Source organism: Asterias rubens, chromosome 1 (assembly GCF_902459465.1).
Source record: "Asterias rubens chromosome 1, eAstRub1.3, whole genome shotgun sequence".
Taxonomy (NCBI): Eukaryota; Metazoa; Echinodermata; class Asteroidea; order Forcipulatida; family Asteriidae; genus Asterias; species Asterias rubens.
This window is the reverse complement of record NC_047062.1, coordinates 12,323,616-12,341,930: the sequence shown is the minus strand read 5'-3', so window position 1 is coordinate 12,341,930 and position 18,315 is coordinate 12,323,616. Positions and strand designations below refer to the sequence as shown.

Here is an 18,315-nt window from a genome sequence, read left to right as displayed (position 1 = left end):
GAAATAGAAATTGCACCGTAAGCACAAAATCGGCCGCTAAGCAGCGCTATGAAATTGGGCCCAGATTGACGACCAAAAAACACATGAATGCCTAGTTTGGTTTAGCCCTAATTGTTACATGTCAAAGCAATAAATAGTTTAGCAAATATTTAAATGGTTTGTTGACAACAGACTGTAAAGATAATGTTCCTTCTTATGATTGTTCTTCCACCAAATCAAAACTCACAAACACCCTAAAGCAACATAACAATCTTGTGTTTACTCAGTTTTTTTCATGAGTTCTGCCAAAACAAATCCACAGGCTGACAGAACGCATGGCCATCATACAGAACGCACATTTAGGCATGGATTTACGGGGATTCGTAAATTGGTTAAAGGGGCAGAGGAGTTGATTAGCCCAATATTTTTACATTTTTTAAAACGTAAGATTAGCCCAATATTTTACATTTAAGATAGAAACATAAGTTAAGATAGTCTTAAAGTTATAAAATTGTCTATATGTTTGTTGTTTTAGCTCATGCATTTAACTGGAAACAGTGTCATTATCTTGAGTTGAAATCCTTTTTTAATGAATCTGCATATTTTATACTAGTTTCAAATCAATACATCGTTGGAAAAATGAGTTATCTCCACTTTGGGTTTGCCCAACTGCCAATTTTTTGAAATTAAATAAGAATCTAAATGTCAGTCACAAAAATGGATCATATCAGTCAATACAACGTCAGTTGCAAACAGGAGTAATGTGGGCAATAAACGTTTCTTTTGTTTAAGCCCATTTAGATGAAACCAACCAATTGTCACACTTGTGAGCTTTATTCTTTTGTGAACGTGTCTTTCAATGGAAATCTTGTTATTCGAATCTATACATCATTTAAAAAGGAGCTATGGTCATTCAAGCCGTATGCCGAATCTTAGCAGGGGTTAATTGCCCTTAACATTTCTTCAACTGGCCACCAGGACCAGTTGGCTTGATTTTTAACTGGTCCGCCAGGTTTTTTCGTCAATTCTTTTAAAACATGAATACTGTTGTATACCAATTTGTATTGATACAATATCTCGATTTTGGTTCGTCGCTATTTCAATATGAATTGCAACGTCAAGTTAACTGCACTGAAAGCCATATTATGTATACCAAGTTATTGTATTCGTAAGGTGGTCAATGAGTGCCCTTTTGTCTTAAAAAATGTTAATGTGATAATTAACGTAATTCGACCCAAGTATTGCCTATTACAGTTTTAAAATAACAAGTATTCATGAGACACCGATCCGACTGCCTTCATCAATGGGTGAAGAAGTTCTCACAAACTTCTCACTTTCGTTAAGAAAAACATCAAAAAGGAGACAACAAAACAGTTTCAACTAATCCAGAAGCCTATGAGTTTACGGTTATTTTTGTATTTTGTGTAACCATTATGGAATGGTCGGGGTGTCACCGTCTGTTTTGCGACAGAAATTTGTGATTGGTCAATACGCAAGTGGATCACTATATTCTACTTTCAAATATATTTCCAACCGTATAACAAACTAAATTTATTTTACGCGCTTTTATAGATAAAATTGTGTCCCTTGTGACAGAAAGTTACTCAATAAATCTATAATACTATTAAAAATATCCTATTCGACACAATAACAAACATTTAAGCAACAATGGTTTATGTCGTTCACAAAACACTAAAGCAAATTTATTGACTTTTTTTTAAACTTGGAATTAACAAAATCGTCGCCTTCTTGTTTTTGACACAAAGAAATATCATAAAACCATTATAGAAACCAAATACATTACTTTAACGTGGTATAAGAATACTGAACGCAAGGCAGAAATTTGACCCGAGTTGTAGAATGTGTTTTTTATTCAAATTAATTGGCATAGCCTTATGAACAGTAAAATATCTGTATTTATCATATTTTTTTAAATGCAAGTTCGTCCCAAACAAGGCTAATAGAGCCACTTTGGTATGGGGCTTCAAGAAGAACAATTATTTAAAGGCAGTGGACACTATTGGTAATTACTCAAAATAATTATTAGCATAAAACCTTACTTGGTTAATGGAACACGTTGCCTTGGACCGGTCGAGTTGGTCTTTTAAAAGCGTATGTAACCGTTTGTTATAAAATGTATATATGGTTGGAAAGATGTGTTAAAAGTAGAATACAATGATCCACACAAATATGCCTCGAAATTGCACAGTTTTCCTGGTATTTCCTTTTACCTCGTCGACTAACACGGTCGGCCATTAATTATGGGAGTCGAATTTTTGACCCCCATATTAATGGTCGACCGTGTTAGTTCACAAAGCAAAAGAATCCACGCAATACCGAGGCAGATTTGTGTGGATCATTGTATTCTACTTTTAAAACATCTTTCCAACCATGAGCATTTCATGACAAACGGTTATAAAATGCTTTTTATAGACCAACTCGTCCGATCCAAAGGCAACGTGTTCTTTTAAGAGTAATGGGGAGAGGTTGGTAATATAAAACATTCGTAGAAACGGCTCCCTCTCAAGTCACGTAGGCCCTATAGTTTTCGAGAAATAAGTTTTTCCACGAATTTGAGGTCTCGAAATCAAGTGTCTGAAAGTACACAACTTCGTGTGTCAAGGCCGTGTTTTCTTTCATTATTAACTCGCAACTTAGACGACTAATATTGAGCTGAAATGTTCACAGGTTTGTTATTTTATGATGTTGAGATACACCAAGTGAGAAGACTGGTCTTTGACAATTACCAATAGTGTCCAGTGTATTAATGTGAATTGGGAGATGAAGGTAGGAATTTATTATTTTCCTAACAGTCTAAATTGTACGGTGGGGGAAACAAGGGCCTTTGCCGGTGCAAACTGGCAGTCTCAGCGTCCTCTTTGTTCGGAGCACATGACCTGAAGACGATTGGAAATTCTGTAAACAGAAATAAAATAATATATTAACTCATGAATTAAGTTTCGGAATAGGGTTTCCAGTGATGATGACATTATGTTAGAGGAACATTACAGATTTGGTATAAAAGAAACTCGTCTAAGATCACAGATTTACATCAAACTTAAACGGTCTAATGATGATGTAGAAAACATCCCTTGAAATATTTCTGTTTGAAATGTCATACTGATGAGAACAAAATAAAACTAAACTCCCGTTTGGAGTTTATCGCTCAGTTTTATTCACTCTCTTTTGAACCGATGTCAAGCAGAAAATGTGTAATCTGTTTTTCACTATTTTCTCGTGACCCAGATGGCTGATTGATCTCAAACTTGTACAGGTTTGTCAGTTTATGTATATGGTGGATTACATAAAGTGCTTACACTATCAGCAAATATTTTGTAAGCAAAAACCAATTATGTAATATTCCTCAGTCCGTATTTTACCGTGATTTCTTGCTGCATCCAAAGCAATAAAATACAATGTACTCATTTATGAGTAACTCTTCATTGTTTTATTCTGCCCATTAATGAACGCTGTACAATTAGGCCAACGGTTGGTTCCCATTTTATTTTTGTTTCCTTCCAACGGTGCTGGTGAATGGTATGGTGATTTTCTGTCGCCGATGCTACCAGAAATGATTTCAAACAGGTTTTATTTATTTATTATTTTTCATTCGTTTTTAAAGGGAAGGTACACGTTTGGTAATTACTCAAAACAAATACTAAATTAAAAACTGACTTGATAAGGAGCATGTATTGGAGAGCTGTTGATAGTATAAAACAGTGTGGGAAACGACTCCCTCTGAAGTAATAGTTTTTGAGAAAGAGGTAATTTCTCACTCAAATAATAAAAGCATTCTTGCTAGAAGCATTTTATTCCTATCTGAAAGCACACAAATTCGTCCAACAAGGGTTTTTTTCTTTCATCATTTCTCGCAACTTTGATGACCGATTGAGCCCAAATTTTCACAGGCTTGTTATGTTATGGTTATGATGGGATACACCAAGTGAGAACACTGGTATTTGACAATTACCAAACGTGTACCTTCCCTTTAAGAGAAAAAAACATAACTTTACAATTTTTGTTTACATTAAAAGGTAGGCTACATACACACGTGCTTAAGGAAACAGGATAACCCTCTGACACTCATGGGCGACCCCAGACCATCCAGACAACAAGTATTACTGAAATAAATTGTATTAGGGCTAACAGTGTTAATGTTATAAAAATTAGTTTTCAATAAACTTACTGTGGTGCGCCAAACTTCATCTCGCAAAGGTTACCGAGAACGTGCACTTGTCCCCATGCATAGTGAGACTGCAAAGAAAGAAACACAAATAATATGTTTTGGCGTAACTTTGTCTATATAGCTGTCAGAAACATAAACATTGACAACGATTTTTATTTGTTTACTACTTCTTTTTCACAACAAATTTCAAACCTGTGATATAGTGTAGCACTCTTCACGGTATGTTTGTGTCACTGCTTTGTAGCAGTCCCAGTTCTTGATAGGGCGCCCTCTGGTGTTTATCAAGCTGTCGATCATGGTACTGTTTTCTCCAACCAGGCTCCTTGTTACGCCGTACATAAGGCTATGCACACCTTGCTGCATCTGCATGTTTTAGGACAAAAATTAATGGTTAAACCTTCTGTTGAAAACTATGATGACTACTGGGAAGTTACTTGATACCAACAGCCCTCCAAAAATGCACTGCAGCCAATTTCACGAAACGCTAGGATTAATACTACATCGAGTTAAGGCGAGTAACTCTTCCCAACTTAGGATGGGTTCAATAAGTCCTAACGTTTATGGTTACGGTGTCGCATGCAATTATGTCCTCTATACAATACTATCCGGAAAACATTATTGCATATGCAATAATGTCCGCCGGACGGTTTTGCATATGCAATTGTGTCTGCCCGGACGCTGCTGCATATACAATTGTGTCCGACCCGTGCAAAACCGTCCTTGCAGTAAATTACACGCCCTTGGTCGACGGAATGCGTTCGCCATTTTTTTGTTCGGCCGTTTGGGTATTCGCTTCAACCATAAAATACGTAAATATCCATGCTGCATACGTAGGTTCAGTGCATGCACGCTCGGACATACATACAGTCATGTAAAATGTCCACTGGACGGTTTTTTGTCCGGAGCGGACAGTATTGCATGGCGGACACAATTGCATCTGACAACGGCACTTAACTCGTCCTACGTCCTAAGATTAACCCTAAGTTAGGAAGAGTTTTCTGAAATCGATGGACCCGTGCATCTATTTCGCAATGTATTTATAGCACAAATAAAGACCAAACATTGGCGAATCTTACTTGGGCGAGCTCTGCAACTTGTTCCATAAGCCACTTCTTCTGAACTGGATCAGTTTCTTTCTCAAAGCGTCGAAACAAAAGATCAAGGGGAACATCACGGTTGTCGATGGCGTCCAACTGTGGAAAGAAAACTCTTGATTTTATGAAGAGCATCTCTGTCAACCATGGCCTCCATGCTTGTAGACCCGAAATCAACAATGGTCCTATGTTATTTTTACACAGTGAAGAGGTAATTAAGCATTTATAATGTTATGTTAATTTCTAATGGTCACACTATAAATCGTTCTTACAGTAAGCACGCAAATTTGCTTACCGTTAAGCAGCGCTATGAAATTGGGCCCAAAATTGCTTAAGCAGAAACATCCTTGCTTAGTAAAATCAGATTACCGGCCAAGACTCATCTCAAATTGTTATGCTAAGTAAACACCAGCTAAATACCAGTCACAAGCAATACATATGGCATGACAATTGACCAGTAAAATGTGTAAAATAAGCAAGCTATTTTCGTGCTTAAGCACATTTTTTGCTTAAGCAGCTCTATAAATTTGGCCCCTGGTTGCAGCTTCGGTTTTACGTTCCATACCCTTTTGTTCACTAGGCCGCTGTGGTTACGAAAAGACCATATGGATCTTTTTGAAACTACGGCTCGGGATTATGCTCTGGGTTGGGCTCTGTCCGTATTTTCGAAAGAGCATATAACGCTTTCCATGTAGGACCTCCCGACTGGTGGACGGAGGGGGCCATGGGGCCGGAGGTGGAGCCCAAGCCGTGGTTTCGACAAGGTTTTATGTTCATCTAATCTAGAGTTATTGACCTAACGTCATCGTCACAATATTCTTGTTGGCTTTTTGGAAGTCAACTTACCGGCACGTTGGGAAGAGGTTTCCCGGGCACAGACGGACCTCCATTCCCCTGGAAGTTATTCAGGGTATCTCGGTCGAATTTGAGGTCTCCGAACTGATGGACTACGCTAGTGTTAGTCTCCCTCTTTACTATTTTGAACTGCTTCTGTAGCGTCTCTGCCGTAAGGTCCTCCTACAGTTTGAGATTACGTTAAACAATTGGTTCGTTAATTTTTACATTTACACTGTAGTCATCTTTGTGCAGCATGCATGCAGAGTGCCAATGGTTAGGGCGTGTACCGTTGTATAGACGGCGATCAACACAACTTCGTCACAATTAATGGTCCAGTATAGGATATCAATGACATGAGATCCCCAGGTCGTTGCACTTTTGAAAAGTTTGGCGAAATAAACAAAATGTGTTATGATTAACTGCACATGATTTTAATAGGGGACATTTTGGGAAGCTAGATGACGCCAGACTTCAGTTCAAATCAATTGTTCACGGTAATGTGCGCATGCTCAGAACAGTCAATGAAAATTTACCCCATCTGCTGCCATCTAACGTTCCAAGGTTTCCCATTAAAGTTTGTCTGTACCTAGCCTGAACATCTGACGTTACACTTCGAGGCTCGTGAATAACGCCAGAGACCGGCCTCTAAAAATGCAAAACCGGCGAGTAGTTTGACCTTTGACCTAGGTCATTTTACAAAGAGCTATGCTGTCAAGTTCTATTGCGGACGTGACAGCAGTGACTATTTAGGCATCTAAGTCACAGCACGTTTTTCAAACGATGGTATCCAATGGAATCACTGGATCTGACAGCGGGGACCTGTCTTTATCCTTGCGGATAAAGACAGGGGCCCAGTCTAGTCTGTACCTTGTCTGAATCCTCCATCCACTTCACACTGTACACGTCGCCCAGGTAAGTATCTCTCTTCTTGTCAAAGTAACAAGCGTATGAAGACTTGTCTGGTCCCGAGGCGGTGGTTGCGTAGATGTTAATGCTCTTCGGGAGGCTCTCGAACATGGAACCAGACTCACAGGCTTCTAGGTAGAATACCAACTAATGTTTGGAAAATCGTCAAAGAAAATGTTCAATAAGCAAACCATACAAAAGACACATGGAAATTAATCAATGAGGGTAGCCTAATGGGCCTTTCTTTTTATTAAAAAAAAAGGTTTGAATAAATAATATCACATTCATGTTTTGTTTAGGAGACTCGTAGGCACTTTTGTATAAAATATTTTTTTTCAATTGCTATCGAAAAGACAGTGGATTATCAACACATTTCTAACCAAAAGTTTTGTATACCACTTTTTTCACTTTTTTGTGTTTGAATGCTACAAACCAATACCTCTTATTATAACAGTTTCAGAGAAAAATATTCGTTATAACAAAACACAAAAATATTATGTAGCAGTATTTAATTTAGTTTCATTTTACGTTACTTATCTCTCCGGGGAAGAGTTCAATCAACAAGTTTCAAAAGTTAAATATTAGGGTTTTTACATCAAAGTTAGTAGTATATAGTTGCCCAATGTATTATATTGATGTAACTTTTCTTGTCCAATTTGGTTACTTGCCCCAAGTTGCCAAATCGTACCCGTACGAGTTTTAAAATCTTAAGCCTCGATAATAGTTTTATGAGCTTGTATTTCACATCAATAAATGTACGTATTTATACACCAGTACTGGTAAACACGCTGTATACCAAGCTGAGCGTTCTACCATCATTGCCTTCAAACTGTGTAAGTTTAAAGTTAATTTATGGACATTGTGTTTTTGTTACAAAAAGTACCAAAATCCTTCAAAGTAAACCGCGAAATTTTTGACGTCACCTTTCGGACATGGGGCAAGGTAGTCACGTAAAGGAAATTGACGCAAATTAGCTTTATCTATTCCCGATTGGGAAGTTACATTAGATTATCCTAGGCCGACAATTCCCGGTTCCTACCTTCTGAAATTTCTGTGCCGCATTCATACTCTTTAGTGTTGTGATGAGATCTTTAGCATACAACTGCAGATACATTAAAGCAGTGAACATTGTTAAAGGAACTGGCATGGACACTACTGGTAATTACTCAAAATAATTGTCAGCATAAAATATTACCGGGAAACGAGCAATATGAAGAGATGTTGATAGTATAACACAATGTGAGAAACGGCTCCCTCTGAAAATACGCAACGTAGTTTGTGAGAAAGATAATTTCTCACTCAAATTTGAAGAAAACAAACTTTTAAAAGGCCTGCATGTGTTTGGATATACCAGGTGAGAATTCTCCTCTGTGGCAATTACAAAACGTGACCAGTGTCTTCAAACAGTTATCTACGTTTAACTGATCTGAACATTAATTTCAATCTTAAAACCTGAGGGGAAAGAACAAAAAATGTGGCTTATTGTAGTGATGATTTCTAATTCTCACCCTCCTCCCTAACTCCCAAGATAGAAGAACGCCGCCATCGCGAAATTCTTTAGCCGTTGCTCTCGACCAATAGGAATGAAGAAAGTGTCTTAAAAGAACAGGTGCAAGGTCGCGTGTCACGCCCATGACTTAACACTTTTTACCGGTCATAAACAAAGGTTTATACACACCCACGTGACGCGCTCTCCACCAATAGGAATAGCGAAACTGTCTGAGGTATTTAGGAATAGCGAAACTGTCTGAGGTATTTAGGAATAGCTATTTATAGACATTTAGAGTATTACCATATCATCCATGAATGCAATTAGGCCTTTAGCACCGTGGTCAGAGAAGAAAACAAACACGTGATCATTTGGTCCGCTGTGATCAAAAATATATAAGAAAACAAATCACAAATAATAAATCAATATAATGTCGTTTGGGGGTCATAATCCCATGTTATATTTCTTTAGCTTTTCATTTTCATCATTAAACGCATCTAAAAGAACTCATGGTCAATTCTCAGAATGAAATGTTTTTTAACCCCAAACTCTTAAAACCATAGGCCCTACCTTTTAAGGGATTTTTTTTATCGCAATTGTATGAATTATCAACAGCTGCTGCACGTCTAATTCACATATTTTGTTATGGTAACTAATTTCTGGACCTAACATCAGGGGATTTATACCCGATACAAATTTAGCATTGTGTTGAGTCTTACCTGCCAATGACCTTTCCACTACCAATACCATTCATCGCTGCCTTGTTGCCGCTTAAAACATTCAAAAAGTTCTTGGGGTTCACATTCTGCAAATTAAAAACCAAACGATGGAAACGTGACAGAATAAGATCGCGTGTAGAACACTTCTTAAAAAACACGAGAAGAAACTTACAAACTTTATTTTTAAAGATACTGATACCTTGATGACTATAAATGAGGCAATAAATGTGTGGTGAAGAGGTTTTCAACTAGTGGTTTAAACCCAGGCCTGGTTCTCGATAATTTTACCGATACGAAGTCGAGGTAAATTATCAAGAACCAGGCCTCGGCGGGTTTAAACCACTAGTTGAAAACCGATTCAACACACTTTGATTCGCATTCATAAATAAATTTTCGGTCAAAAAACATCAACACTTTTTGGTCAAAAACTGTTCAATGATTTCTTTCAACACAACACCCCAGCCTCCAACTATGAAATGGTAAGGCTCTCGGGTAAACAACTCCTTATAAGGAGATTGCTGTGCGCGTCGCACGTATCGCGTGATGTGGCACAACTATTCCAGCCGTTGCTCTCGACCAATAGGAATGAAGAAACTGCCCAGCTCACAACCGGTCATAAACACTGGTCATTCTCAAAGGCTTAAACACCCACACGTGACGCGCTCTCCACCAATAGGGATAGAGAAACTGTCTGAGGTATTTATGGGGGGGGGGGTAAATTACATATAGCGGGTTCTTCAGGCAAGTTGTTAACCATACCTTGCCAGTATAATCCTTAGGGACTCCGTGGTACACGTCCGATCCGTTGGGTCTGTTGATTATAACTCCTGGGGTAGGATTCCTGTAAACCATTTTAAAACATCGGCGCATTAGTGAAGCTATACAACTCCTGCTTACAACGACCCAAACCCCAAACCACAACCAACCACCTAATTGCAACCCCACCCAATAAGGGACGGACCAAAGCGTGTCTGTTTTTACGAAGAAAAAGAAAAGTTGTCGAAGCTGATGTGTATAGGCAATAGGCTATACTTATAAATAATAATATTTTCACAATTGAAACAATGATACATAATGTTTATCCTTTCCGTGTCGATGTGTTTGGATGTGAGTGGTCCATATTGTCTTTAGGTCAAAAACAAAACATGTTTGGCGTTCCTGCCCGCTTCCGTTTTTCCCCCACCCCATTTTTTTGCTTGCTTTTTTTTGTTTTTTGGGGTTTTTTTTAAGAAGATTTTTTTTCCCTTCATAAAAAAGGCCCTCCTTAAATTTTTCAAAAAGGCAGCACGCTAAACATGTTTGGATCCTTGGCCTTAATGTGTTGACATCATTATTATTCTCGGGTCAACACTTTGGCAAAATTCTTACCCCAAGGCCTCATCAGGAAGGAAAGATTATGGTAGGCGTATATCTAGGCCTTTATCATTGTTTTGTTCACCTTCAGATTCACAATGTTCGTTGAACTTCAATCGTTGTACCTGAGTCTGTAATCTTTACCTTTTTCTTCCACATCGTGGTCATCAAACAATGGCAAGTTTAACAAACTAAACGTCAATAACACAAAAATATGAGGGTGTCATGCAAAAACTCCCGTAATCAGATCGAATTGAGGGTTTGTCTTCTACTCTCCCGCAGAAAAAAGGTACATCCTTCGGCCTCGGGACAATCCAATGCACTCATTCACATCCTCTATGTTTTCAAGTGGCACACCATACACCAACTCAAACATCGTCATCATCGATTTGGATGTTTGCGACCTGTGAATAATCTCTTTAAAATAGGCAACCTGTGAAAAAATCTCATCCAATTCGGCAAAGTTAGGCCGTGTCCGAAACGACGACTTCGGCTACAGCTACGTCTAGATCAGCGCGTCTACCAGTGTTGAAGAATAGCAGACGCGCGCGATCTAGCCGTAGCTGTAGCCGAAGTCGCCGTTTCGGACACGGCCTTAGTATAAAACGTCACTCTTTAAACTCCCTGGTCATAATCACGGAGTATTGTCTTATTGGGCCAGACTCCAATGTGTCAAACAGACTGGCCCGGAAACTGTAATGGAAACTTTGAAACGGAGTCTGCGTCAGTTTGATGCATATTTCTACTGACCCAGAAATGGGTCAGACACTGCAGCCCTGATTCGGTTCAATGGACCCTATCACGCTTTCACCATCGTGGTCATGTTCCCTGTGTCCAATAACAGTAATGAATGCTAACATTCATTGCGCAGACATGGCACCAGACAATTATTTCGTCCAGCCTCAGTTTGGTTACAATGAGTTGGAATGAAGTAAAATCAAGATGGCCAAACCGTGATAAAGTTCTATAGTCTGATGCATCACTGCACTAGAGGGGTTCGAACTTACGCTTCGTTGTTGGCGATATCATCAAACATCATGACGACAATTCTCTCATCTGGGATACCATTCTTGTGCAAGATCTGATAGGCGTGACAGACATCGGCCTAGATAGGGAAATACACAGTATATGTGGAGGGAAAACCATTAGTCACCATCCTGACTGATGTTCAAACAGATCTATACATTTACGTAAATCCAGCCGCCATCTTAGGGCCTTGTCCACCACACGTAGCAACTTTCACAGGCAACATGAAGGCAACCAACTGCAGTGAATGCTACCGGACTACTTTGACAATGATTACTATTTCAAACACTGTCTTACGATCCCCAAGAAAAATATGTGAACATTCAAATGTGACTGCCTTTTTGCTTTTGGAGATTGCCTGGAACTGGTTGCCTGTAAATTGCCTCGTGTGGTCATGGGTGTAGAGGTAAATCGACCATGAAACTTTAGGAAGGTTAAGCTGCACGTTAACGCAGCTTTTTAAAATCTCACGTGTTTAGCTTACGCGAAGGTACCTTTTTCACGTCAGGTACGTACGTGCAGACGTCATCGTGAGCATGAAATAAGCCCAATGTCGTGATGTCACCTAGAACAACACACATTTTTGACGTTCACGTCACGTTCACGTGTTTGCTCGCGTAACGTGCAGCGTTAACGTGCAGGGTTAAACCTCCCTATAATTATTGAAAACAAACGTGATACGCGCGGTGCATGCACTAGGACTGACCACCAATGAACAACGTTCTTTTGATATATTGGCGAGGGCGCCCTATTAAAATGACGTCAATGTGCGTCTGAAATCTCACTGATTCTTAGGGCCTTGTCACACGAGGCAACTTGGAGGCAACCAACTGCAGTGGATGTTACAGAACCACTTTGGTAGCACATGAGTCATTTTTCAAACAATGTCTTACGATTCCCAGGAAAATAATGAGGATATTAAACTGTGAATGGATTCTGTTCTTGGAGATTGCCTGGAACTGGTTGCCTGAGTTGCCTCGTGTGACATTGCCCTAAAGTTTAACCAGTTTTAACAGATTCAAGCCGACAACAAAAATCATCATTGCTCAAGCCCAACGAGCCGTGGTCTTGAAAATGGTCAAAAACACGCGGTCTACACAGGGTAGGCCTATGAAACATTGACCTCTGGCCGAGGGCGCCCTAATCAAATGACGTCAATTGCGTGAGGTCTACAACACAACATTGTCACTTTTTCCTGTTCCACAGTATCCTATTGGTTTATCATTTGAAACAAGAGGAGAACTAAAAATTAATCACTCTTCCAAAAACCATTTTTATGTTTCCCCTTTCAATTGTCACTGCAGTTTTAATAAGCATTGTCTTTTCCAATGAGTTTTTTTAATAAATCTCAATTTCAACTTTCACCTCCAATTTAAAAGCCCCGAGGCGAAACAAGATGACATTTACGATGTTGTTAAAATACCTGGTGACGGTAGTTGCCCCAACTGTTGGAGCCAGCCACGAGTAGACCCCAGTGTTTAGTGGGAGACGGTTCAGCCTCCGGCATAGGGAATGCGTCTTCCACAGGGAAGGCTGCCACCAACGGCAAGAGCACAAGTAGACTAAGCAACATCTTCATCTAGGTCCCTATCCCACTAAGATGCTTTATACACTGAGTTAAAACACTAAGTGAGTACGCCCCTATTGCTGGCTGGTCACGAGATTGGAGTCAAAAACCTCGTCATTGTCACATGATAAGCATCAAGTCCACTTGTGCCGTGCAAATGGAATTTGGACGCGGGTTTTATAGCTTGCTGCTGATCATCACTATTGTTTACATCGAGCAGATGGTAAACACAATGCCAAGTAGGCCCTATCTATGGGTGGATAGCAACATATTGCACAACACTGTCGGTCAAGTAACCATAATAATAATACTAATACACACAATTTTTGTTTGATTGATTTTGTGCAGAATGTTTACCCAGGCCCGTTCGTTGTCATGGTCATCGCTCCTTGTTTCTGGGGAAAACTCATATAAAAACTTAGGTTACCAATTCACATGGTCATAAAGGAGTCAGGACATGGCGGTTATTAGATCATAGAGTAAGGACAGAGAATTAGATCAAACTAATCCTACCTCCATGGAACACGTTAGTGCGGGAAAATTTTACATCGAGCTCGGGGGTGGGGGTGGTATGGAATTCGAGGTCAAGTAAGAAGGCATTTCAAAGAATAAACTAGACGTCACTCTGTATATTTTGTTACCGGTGTGGCGGTTTCAGACTTCCGCCGTGTTCAGTTTTCCAGTTGACGTAGCCGGAAATTTCGACACGTTGCTCAAACGGTTTTAGCTTTCCGGCGTGTTCAGTTTTCCGGGTGACCTGTCAGATACCGCCGCGAGTACCCTGGCGAGTACTGTAGGTCTCTCAGCAGTGACCCCCAAATTGTTTATATTACGATTCTTTTCTGTGTAGTCACATAATCTCTTGCCCCATCTTTACATGTATTCATGGGTACAACTTTAGGCAGGTCACACTCTGCTTGCATAAAAAACAACTCATACGATCCACGCGTTTGCCGCTAGTTGTACTCGACTCGTGGACGCCGCCATGACAGCTACCGGAGGGTAATGGATGACTCAATACGGCACTAAAAACGGACTACTTTCGCTTGCTGTGCGCAGGCATCGCATGACGGAAATGCTACCGTATTTGGTCATTCGGAAAACTGAACACAGCGGAAAGTTGAAACCGCCACACCGGTCATACTGCATTTCAGTTTTGATAGATGTTGCCCAAAAAGATTTAGCGCACTTTGGTGAGAGTTCGTGATGCTTCGGGCTATGGTTAAGACGTGCTCAAAGTAAAGTAAATGTCCTTGGACAAATCTCCTAAGATGTCATTATAGTCTAAAACATCAGTTTACTTGACAAACATCTTCTACAATGGTTCTCAGGAAAATATATAGTTTCCATTCAATGTCTCAGGGGCACACATTAGAGGGGGTGGGTGGGGGTTGTTTGTTAATCCATGCAATGCGTTGATTGCCGGAAATCAAAACAAGATGGCTACTGATGTCTTTCATTTCTGAAGAAAAAAAATTGTAAAACACTGGGCTTATTCGACTCAATGAATGAACCTCGTTGATACCTCGAAAAGCAATATGCTTCGACCCTACGGTATCAAGTACTGTTGTGTATCGTGCAGTTCGTGAATTCAGAGCGGGCCGGTGTCGCATGCAATTGTGTCCTCCATGCATATGCAGTAATGTCCGCCGGACGGTTTTGCATATGCAATCGTGTCCGCCCGGACACATTTGCATATGCAGTTGTGTCCGCCCCCGTGCAAAACCGTCCTTGCAGTAAATTAAACGCCCTTGGTCCACGGAACACGTTCGCAATTTGTTTTACAAGCTTAGTGCATATCATGAATGACATGGGAAATGTTTGGCCGTTTGGGTATTTGCTGCAATCATAAAATACGTGAATATCCATTCTGCAGACGTAGGTTCAGTGCATGCACGCTCGCACATACATGTACATACAGTCATGTACATGTCCACCGGACGGTTTTTGCATAGCCCCGGACACGATTGCATATGCAGGAGCGGACAGTATTGCATGGCGGACACAATTGCATCTGATACCGGTGCTTGCGTAAATAGCCTTGGACAAGGCTATGTGTGAGAGAGCAAGGGCTTATTTTCTGTCCGAAATGGGGTCAAATTTTTGGACTCCCTAACTATCCACAGACTGAGTAATGTACCCGGATTGAGTGAAACCACAGGCAAAAAGAATGTTGCTAAATGCACAGAAGTGTTCAATCTTTGGATTTTAAAAAAGTTGCTCAACCACAAAATGACAGTGTCGTGGGTGCTCTACACTATAGACCAACAGTCGCACATCAGGCCCTTCGTTCATTCGAAATCAGTCAGTTCCCGCCTCGGAGAACGACTTATTTTTTACGCGGGAACGGATTTAAATTTCCTGTTGTTTTACCTGTTCTATTTTTCCTTCATGATGTACACTTTGGGAGCTCAGAATGGCTCGAATGAGAACTGCGAGACAAAGGCAAAGAAAAGAACTTACTATTTGACTGTGGTCAGTAACTGAAGCACAATTTATTAATATATCATAATATTTTCGTATTTCACAATAATATTATACGCTACACCATGCAATTCGTAATCGTAGACATTAAAGACACTGGACACTATTGGTAATTGTCAAAGACCAGTCTACTCACCTGGTGTATCTCAACATATGCAGAAAATAACAAACCTGTGAAAATTTGAGCTCATTTGGGTCGTCGAAGTTGCGAGATAATAATGAAAGAAAAAGCACCCTTGTCACACGAAGCTGTGTGCTTTTAGATGGTTAATTTCGAGACCTCAAATTCTAAATCTGAGGTCTCGAAATCAAATTCGTGGAAAATTATTTCTTTCTCAAAAACTATGTCACTTCAAAGGGAGCCGTTTCTCACAATATTTTATTATTTTATTATTTTATTTTATTATCAACCTCTCCCAATTACTCGTAACCAAGAAAGATTTATGCTAATAATTATTTTTTAGTAATTACCAATAGTGTCAACTGCCTTTAAACCGATGTTTGTATTGGAGAGTTTGCCAGCTTGGTATTTTTTTAATACCCTGTGGGAGTTTTGCTGATGAGTTACCTTGTTGGGAAAAATCATCTTAACAAACAAACATACTAACAAGGAACAAACTAACAACAAACTGCTCATTTTAAAGGCTTATAAAGCTACTATGGCGTAAACTTATGTTTTACACTGGTTCCAATAAGTGACAGAGGGTCAATACATTTAAAAGATACACCATGCTTTCTCAACACGTATTATAATGATGACCTACATAAAAACAGTCAGATTCAATTCAGAGAAAACAACTACTACAATATCGATATTGCTTACAAACTTTAAAAACAAGATCACTCAATTTTATAAGTCACCGTTTTGAGTTGGTTCTTGGGCACTTTTACAAATTTTAACTACGTCCACTTACTTCTTTAAAACTGATAATAGCACACAATTTAAATTCAAAATCAATCTCATGTTACACAACGAAGTGTTATTCAATTCATACAATAAAAGAAGCTGTAAATTAATCCATTGCAAGTCCATTGTTGCTTTAAAAATATATAGACATAAACTGCTCACAAAAAGTTAGAAAACTTTTTTCAATAAAGTATATTTTTATTATTTATTTTTTTCTTTGTATTAAGTTATATATCAATGCAAAGCTGAAGCGTTCCTCTTTAAAATGACACCACATTTGCAATGATGACACGTTGCTGAAATTGGCTACATGAATGACAGTGAGGCAAAGTCACAAATCAAATGTGCCAAAATTACTGTCATCTGTACTAAACAGTCAATAGGTAATGATCAATTATAATCAAACCGGTCAAGCTTCAGAACCATGAATGGTTTACACAAAGATTTGCACCAGTGAGAACACCACACACAATTACCCCCATCTCTTGAAAAAACACCTCGTTTGGGTATTTGCAAGACTCGTTACTGAACTTCTTGTCTCGATGTAAAGTGGATTAAGATCAGTAAGTTGCCTTGCTTGCTTGAATTACAGTGTCAATTGTTTGTTCATACAGCAACACAACATTGCTAAATTTTGGCACATTTGATTTGTGACTCTGTCTTCTTAAACCATCTCAGCTCCCTGGGGAGTATACAGCCTGTGTCACCAAATATGTAGCGCAATCAAGGCTAATCAATCACAAGAACCAAGTCTGCCCTCACAGGTACCCATTTACCCCTAGGTGGAGAGAAGCAATTATAGTGAAGTGTCACAGCCGGGATTCGAACCCACACTCTGCTGAACAGAATCACCCAAGCTTGAGTTCGATGCTCTTATCCGCTCGGCCACGACACCCCGATTAAATTAGGCAACAAAATATAAATGCCTAGAAAAGTCATGGCGTGTGAAAAACCCTAATTTTAAGGCAACTACAAGGCACAAAATGGGCACTTGAGGTATGGGCTGCGCAAAGGAAAGAAAGCAAAGAAAATTAAAAGAAATCCATTCACATTAAGTTTGAACTGGGACAGATTATAGGCAGTAGGGAAACAGAATAAAGGCAAGGAATTCCAAAGTGCAGCACTGTTTGAAAGGAGGTTGCATTTGGAACCTTGACCGTATGGGTGCACCCCACTAAATAGGGAGACAATAGAGCTTGGTCTTATTAATATTTTGTGTGACCTCATCAAAATATTCTATATCAGACAGATTTGGGAGCCAAATAAAAAAGGGGTAGGCCTACAGTGAAAATTTTGTTTCCCAATTGTGACCCAAACTTGATATTTTGGATGACCTAGGCCTGAAATAAGTTTGCCCAGAGAGGTGTAGGAAAGAAGTGCTTCGACGTTTGGAAATTGACTACAAAGGGTCGAGGTTATTTTTAATTGGAGGGCATTGGGAACTCAAATTGAGCGGAGGATAAAAGTTCAAGCATCAATTGCTGTTTTTCCCTTTACTGCAAAAAGCTGTGGAGACTTCTCAGTATTTAAAAAGTATTTTTGGATATTTAGCATTTTGTACTGTAGGCCCTATAGTATTTAGTGGGGATGGCCCTGACTGGACAAACAAAGCGTGAAGTGCATCCAAGAGGGCAGGGCCCAATTTCATAGCGCTGCTAAGCACAAAAATTTGCTTAGCATGAAATTTCTCCCTTTATAAAAACAGGAATGCCAACCAAATTTCCACATGTTTTTCAGGACAAGCAAACAACAGCTGAATACCAGAAAG

General features: G+C 39.5%; 1 protein-coding gene across 1 annotated transcript; it reads right to left on the bottom strand.

Moving 5' to 3' along the window:
* Positions 1–2,673: 2,673 nt before the first annotated feature.
* LOC117296569 (legumain-like) lies at positions 2,674–13,185 on the bottom strand. The gene is made up of 12 exons (XM_033779582.1): positions 13,013–13,185; positions 11,571–11,668; positions 9,970–10,051; positions 9,211–9,296; positions 8,795–8,870; positions 8,042–8,104; positions 6,964–7,149; positions 6,106–6,276; positions 5,242–5,358; positions 4,358–4,528; positions 4,166–4,233; positions 2,674–2,895 (listed from the first exon to the last, which is right to left on the bottom strand). The coding sequence occupies exons 1-12, from the start codon at positions 13,166–13,168 to the stop codon at positions 2,847–2,849; spliced, it is 1,323 nt and encodes a 440-aa protein (XP_033635473.1). The 5' UTR covers positions 13,169–13,185; the 3' UTR covers positions 2,674–2,846.
* Positions 13,186–18,315: the final 5,130 nt, after the last annotated feature.

Excerpts from the sequence above, each read along its gene's own strand:
- LOC117296569 (XM_033779582.1), bottom strand. The coding sequence starts at position 13,168 with ATGAAGATGTTGCTTAGTCTACTTGTGCTCTTGCCGTTGGTGGCAGCC. Across the intron at positions 9,297-9,969 it reads CTAAGGATTATACTGGCAAG|AATGTGAACCCCAAGAACTT; the intron begins GTATGGTTAACA and ends TTTAATTTGCAG. Across the intron at positions 5,359-6,105 it reads AACCTCTTCCCAACGTGCCG|TTGGACGCCATCGACAACCG; the intron begins GTAAGTTGACTT and ends TTCTTTCCACAG.